At 41.7% G+C, this 6,818-nt stretch overlaps 1 protein-coding gene across 4 annotated transcripts in view; it reads left to right on the top strand.

The window, feature by feature from the left end:
* USP32 (ubiquitin specific peptidase 32) overlaps window positions 1–6,818 on the top strand; it is a 77,002-nt gene continuing 70,184 nt past the window's right edge. For all 4 annotated transcript variants that reach the window (XM_086762929.1, XM_086762926.1, XM_086762925.1 and 1 more), the window contains exon 1: window positions 1–206. In XM_086762929.1, coding sequence (XP_086619055.1) covers window positions 149–206 — 58 coding nt within the window. In that variant the 5' untranslated portion in view covers window positions 1–148. The remainder of the gene's footprint in view (window positions 207–6,818) is intronic.

The raw sequence follows: 6,818 nt of genomic DNA, 5'->3' as shown, positions 1-6,818 counted from the left end.
GCCGCCTCCTCCTTCCCCCCCCGGTCGCCCCGGCCCGCCCCGCCTCCCCCCTCCCGCGCCCTGTGCTCCTGAGTCGCTAGCGGCGCAACCCGGGCTCCGCGGCGCCGAGCCGGTCGGCGGCGGGGGAGGCCATGGACTGAGGGGCATCATGGGCGCCAAGGAGTCCCGCATCGGCTTCCTCAGCTACGACGAGGCCCTGCGAAGGGGTGAGGGGGAGGTCCGGCGGGGGGCGGCGGGAGGGGGCTCCTCTCTGCCCCTGTCAGCGTGCGGCGCGGCGAGGCGGTGTCTGGTGGCTCCTCGCACCACCATGACGGACCCCGGCGGGGAGGCACTTGCGCCGTTCCTCTCCCTCAGGCTCCTTCCCCGCCCCCTTCCTCTCCTCCCCCCCCCTTTATTTATTTATCTCCCCTGTCTTAATAATGGGGCCCGGGCAGCAGCCGCGGGCAGGATCGCCTCTCCCAGCCGCCCCCTCGCCTTGGCAGCAGCGGCCGGCGGCCCTCGGCGCTGCCGTCCCGCTCCCGCCGCTCAGGCGAGGGGCAGAGGCACCCGGCGGGCGCTGGTGCCGCCAGACCCTCCCGCTGTCTGGCGGCCTTCGGCCTTGCCTTTCCCCTGCGGCTTGCCGGCTCTCCCGGCTACCCGGGAAAACGGCGTGGGGAAAAACCCTGCCATCCCGATGTGACAGGGCTCGCCGCGCTGCTCCTCTCCCCGCCCCGCCTGTCAGCTCACGGCTCTCTCCTGCCGACCGGCTCCTCGTGTTTACTTGCTGCTGGCCGTGATAGGGAGCACGCATCTGCATCTCGGGGCTGAGAGGTGGATGTAGCTTGCGTGGTCTGTGCTATATGTTGCTTTTTTTTTAACCCGTTTCTAGATTCCTCCTGGAGATTTTAAAAGAGGAACTAGCGAAGGGAAAACATAAACAAGCTAAATGCTGAATACTTGCAGCTGCAGGGCTCCAAGGCGACAGGCAAGCTACACCCTATCAGCTACCTTGCTCTAGAACTGATATCCAAGTCCAAGGACAAAGAGGGACAGCAATTTTCAACAGTAAATGGTTTGCAGGGAGCATAGTTTTTTATAATTGTTGATCTGATTCCTGTGATGTGGAACAGACTGTTAGAGCAGTTCACCTGTTTGATATTTAAGGCATGGATAAAATTCGTAGACTCAAACCAATACATGGCCACCCTTTTTATTTCTACTTATATCTGAGAAGCATGTAATGATTGATAAGAGAAAACTGGGAGGAAACATTGAGGGTTAATTGAAGGAGGAGAAACAAATGAATGTGAAACAGAATTTAATATCTTTAATTTTTTTTTTTTTAGTGGTGGAGCCCCTGAGGGGTGCCATGTCAAATAGGAAATGAAGCAACATACTGCCAAGCAGAGGAAACAAATATGTGATTCAAACTCCCTTTCATTACAGATTTTAAATGTAACAGTCTTGAAGAATTTCACTTTTAGTGAAAGTATAGGAAGTCTTTGGAAGCATTGGTATATGTATTTTTAGATGAGCTGGAGTTATAAATTTAGCTTGGTAGAAGTGTGAAGTTGAATATAACAGGGAATGTTTGAAATAAGCTCTTTAGTGGAACATATATTCATTTGGTCAAGATGTATATTCTAAAATTTATAAGAAAAAACAAATATTTTGAAATTTAAAATTAGATTTAAACTCATATGCTGCTTTAAAATCTAGGAAGTTGATCTGGATGTTTCCTAATTAAAAGTTTACTTGATGTAGAAATAAGATTGATTTTTTTTTTTTTTTAGGTTATTAAAAATTATTTCTTGCACAGTGAATGGAATATTTTTCTTTGATGTTATTCTATCTGTATGAGGCATTTAATACTGTTTTTCTGTAGGAGAAAGGAAAGGTTGTTTTAGGCTCTCTAATATAAATCGATGTTTTGCTAAATAACTATGTTGTTTACTTAACCAGTGAATCATTGTATGTATAAAACAGGCTAGTTATCAAAACAGTGTTTGTTAGGCCATTGTTACTTGCACAGAGCCATGCTGGTACTTGTGGCATTTATGTGGACACAAACAGCAAATGGTGATAGTGGATAAACATAAGCATAAAGAAAGCAAGCCATGTCTTTTTATGTCCAATTAGATCTACCTTCTGTAACGTGTCCTCGTCGTTAAGCGCTGAGAAGGTTTTATATTAGGTAATATTGTACAAATTCTCCAACTGTGATTTTTTTCATACGCAATCAATAGTGGTTAACAATCAATAGAAGTAGTCATCATTCCGAACGTGGCGATCATATTTTTGAGACACTAGTTTTAATTTCGGTTGTTCAGAATATCTGGAAAAATGCAATGAGTGCTGCTGGTTCTGTAAGCTTCAGAAAATAAGGCTGACTTTTAAGTTTTGAGTGCCTGCATTTTTATTTCTGCAGTTCCGTTTTGGGAGTAACCAAAGGTTGTGAAGGTGAGGAGAGTTTTTGTGGTTAAACACTCACAATATAAATAACTGTAGCTAAAATGTAACTTCTATTCAAGGAGATGAAAATGTGAGAGCGATCTAGTGCTAATGGCCTTTTTCACCCTTGAACATGAGATAGTACTGCAATTTTTTTTTTTTTTTTCCTGCTTGTTGGCACAGACAGCTGACTGTGCTGTGGATGACGAGGCTGTGTGGATGTGCATGATTAAGTTGTCTTGTGTCCACCAGTGCAGGTCACACTGTGTCTTGTTAGTCTCCTTTTTTCCCCTCATGCTCTGTAAAGTCTGTGTCTGGTTGTGAAGTTTGGGAGTGGAAAGTAAAGGATGCTATTTTAGACATCTCTTCTCTTCTTGTGAATATTGCCAAATTATGGTCGTTTTATTTATAGCAGCCAGAAGCACTACTTTGCCTGTTGCTGTGGAGAAGGTATGGGTTCTGAACTTGTGTGAGAGCCCTTCCTGACCCTGTAGACCTCCTTCTGAGGATGACTTCTTTGTGAGGAAGTGAAATTCATGGACAGGTCACTATAGGTGAAGTAAAAGAAGTGCTTAATTCCAAACTGGGCATAAGAATAGTGGTTATTTTATCAAACTAAGTTTGGGATGGCATAAACTGGTAATGTGGCTCTTGAGTTGCTTTTTTTTTTTTTTTTTCTTGGCCCTAAACTCCATCAGCAGTTTTCTTCCTAGGGCAGTGCTACAGGTCAGACAGGCTTCCCTGGCTCAGTCAGTGCCCCTTTTTGGTTTGGTGCTTTTTCCAGTGTGTGCCTCTGATTTCTGACTCCTCTATTACCGTTCTGTTCATCAGGCTGCTGGCTCTGAGAGTTACCCGGCGTGGGCCTTGCCTTATGCCAAGGAGGTAGCGCTCTGAAGTCTGCCTCATCTTTTACTTGTTCTGCTGGCTGCCTTGACACACGGTTCCTTAAAGGGCTCTCTTTGAGCCAATAAAACATGATGGAAGGGATAACTTTCTATTACTGTTATATTAGCTGTAGTATAGCAACTCCTGCACTATGCTTGTTGTGTATAGAATATTTTAATAAGGGTTCCCAGGAAGGAGATGGCTACATGGTATTGATGGCCAATTGATTTCAGATCCTCGAGGACTGTATTTTCCAGTGACTGTTAATGTATTCTGCTTAAGTGACTTTCAGAATATAATCGTGGACTGAACATAAATTTATGAAGATACTTGAAAATTATGAGATTATAGAATCTATAATCTAAGTTTCTGTGAATGCTACTTAGAGCAGGTCATGCTAACTGAGGCCATTTTCAGCTTATGTATGCTAAATATTCAGTCAGGTAACCACTTAAACAAAAGAAATGTCAGTGAGTAATCATGGATCTGTCGGTTTGTGCCAGAGAGGAAGGCGAGGTTTTCTTTCTGCTTAGAGCAAGGTAACATTTTTGTTGCATGTATACTGGGATGGAAGAAGGGGGAACTACCACAACGTCAGCATGGTCAGTGAGTATGCTGTTTGGAGAAATGAGTGGCTGCTGATAGATCCCTTTCACTGTGGGGTTTTTTTTTGTGCACTATGATCTCTGAGTAAAGGAGCAAAATGAAAGAACAAAAATAGTGCTCTCTTTCAAAAATGTACATGCAATTAAAATGCCGGCTAACGCTGAGGCAAAACTTGCAGATATATTGGTGTCACAGGATTTGCCTCTGGAGAGGTTGTGAAATAGTAGTTTTTGAAGACAGTTTTCTTTCCTGTTTGTGTATCTCAAAGATGCTACCAACTGGAGAACAGGAAGCCCTTCAAAGCGATGAAAACCTTCTTTCATCCATGAGAAGGTTAGTTAGTATGCTTTCCAGTGATGACTAATGTTATGTGATGGACAGGGGATAAATCTTGCTAATGACCTTTTGTCTCTTGATTGAATTTGAAAAATAGCTACATTTGTTTTATTTAAATCAAGGCATATATATCTGGTGTCTGATCATTAACATCCTCAAGCGTACAGATGTAATAAATCTGACAAAAGGATGATGGAGAACTTGTGCAAATATATAATCATCTGTTTGAGGTTGTCTTGATTTCAAGCTGGTGACAGAATCCATGGACTCAGCCCTTGAGCCCTTAGACGACTACTTTTTATTACTCCAGACTATGAAATTAACTTCTAAAATCCCAGATGCATTTTTAGGAAAAATGATTCGGGAACCATTTTAGTGGTTTATTCTCTTCTTTCTATATCCCACAAAGGCAATTGTTCTACTTTCTTTTCTCTCATATCTGTGGAAAAAAACACCCAAACAGTGCTTGAACACCATAGGTAGGTGAACCTTCTTCAAGATATGTTGTTTTTGAGGGCTGTAAACCTGTATCCTTTTTTAAAGGAGCTTTGAGTTTTCAGATGCGTGTGATGAAAATGCCTAGATCTATCTCAGCCTTCTTTTTCTCTTTAGTTATCAGAATGAATAGGAGCCACTGTTGAGACGGTCTGGATTGTACAGCGAGACTTGTCATGTCAGCCAGTATTTGATGGCTTTAGGGCTCTGTCATATGATTAAAGCAGGTATGAATGCATAGCTTCACACTTCCTGTTTATAAATCTGTAGAGCTACAAGCAGCCACTCAAATTCACAGAGCAGTAATTATTTCACAACTTTGGCATTCAGTTCTGATGCTTGTTTTGGGAGGATACCTCAGTACTCTCTGCTAAATGTGTACTACAACGCGCAAGTGACTTGGGGAATTCTACTTAAACTTCCATGAACTGATGAAAAAGAGGCTACTATTAGAAGAGAGGTTATTTATCTTTAATTCTTCATCTGCTGAGATGCAGTGACCACTTTCTCTTCTTTTACTTCAGGTTCCAAGTTTAGAGAAGTGTACTCAGTGGTTTTCAACCTCTTCTTACTTATAACTGCCCAAGTTATTTCCTATTGGAAATGAGGAACATTTGTATAGTGAACTTAAGTCAACTAACAGTAAGTTTCCTTTCCTGAGATGCCTTTTGCGGTCTTTAGAAGTTCTTTACGAAACACCAGTTGAAGACTTACGAGTTAAGATGAAAACGTTGCCTTTTGCTTAGGCTTTTGTGGGTGCCATGTTCTGAGGGAGCTGATTGCGTACCTTTTAGTAGGTTTTTAGTAATTCTTAGATGGCTCCCAAGTCCAGCTGTACCACGCATGGCAGTAACTTGGTGAGCGAGTGCTCAAATGTTGGATGTGCACACTGTGATTTAAGTCTGATAAGAGAGGATTTAAGAATATAGGCATTTCATAAACAAGAAGCAATTGAACACCTTAAAGCAAAAAGCCCTCAAAACCTTGAAATATGATTCAGTGAATGTTGGGAGTCCTCTAGTTTCTCACTTCAACAGGTGAATTGTCTCTCTAAGTAATAGTAGTCTCATAATAGATGCATTTTTTGTCCTGGCAGCATGTTACTAGAGATTCGAATCAAAGCGGTCAGGAAAGCTGCCAAATGAGCGTAAATAGATAACATCATTCCAGTCGTCGTGGATGGAAGTTAAAGGATAAGCTGAACAAATCCTCATTTTGAGAGTTAAACATCTTGATATAAGCTAAAAGTACACTATCAGGCTATTGTATATATAATGTATTTTATTATATTGATATAAACTAAAATTGAGTACTCCAAACATTTGTTTTATAGATTATATGCCTATATATCTCACAGCTCATATAACTCTTGCTTGTTCTGCTTTATTTCTTGTATTTTAATCAATGAAGTCAGTTATTTTCATGGTTGCCTCTTTCCTATCAGTTTCTAGTTTTTAACTCCTGTAGTAGCGGGCCTTTTTTTTTTTTTAAAAAAAAAATATATATACATGCCCAGAGAAAGTTGTTGAACTTTTATCCTTAGAGGTTTTCAAGACCTGCCTGGATAAAGCCCTCTGCAAACTGGTTTGAGTTCAGCGTTGACCCAGTTTCAAGCACAAGGTTGAACTGGATGACCTCCCGAGATACTTGCAACCTGCTAGATTCTGTGGAATATTTCTGTTCATCTTGAATTTTGTAAAGCTTTGTTTTTATGAAATATAACATCAGGGTCCTGAATCTACCTGACAGTATGCTACAGAGAAAATAAAATAAGACAAAAATAGAAACTAGAAAGCTTTTCAAAATGATGTGAAGTATCTCTAATGAAATGTGAAAGGGAAAAAAAAAAGAGGAGGCTACTTGAGTCCTGTTGTACTTGACCTGTTACAGTATTAGGCTTTCTGGCTGCTGGCACTATGGCAGAAATGAGTAAAACAACCCTCACCCCCTTTCTTCTGTGCAAAGGGAAGCCATCCTACTGTCTCATTTCATAAAATAAGTACGGCATTCAGTTCTTTAGTACTCAAAAAAATGAAATCACATTCAAAAAATGGGCCTGGGAAGGG

The sequence above is a fragment of the Chlamydotis macqueenii genome, chromosome 19 (assembly GCF_036417535.1).
Source record: "Chlamydotis macqueenii isolate bChlMac1 chromosome 19, bChlMac1.mat, whole genome shotgun sequence".
Classification (NCBI taxonomy): Eukaryota; Metazoa; Chordata; class Aves; order Otidiformes; family Otididae; genus Chlamydotis; species Chlamydotis macqueenii.
The sequence above is the reverse complement of the archived record's forward strand: the minus strand, read 5'-3'. Positions and strand labels throughout refer to the sequence as shown.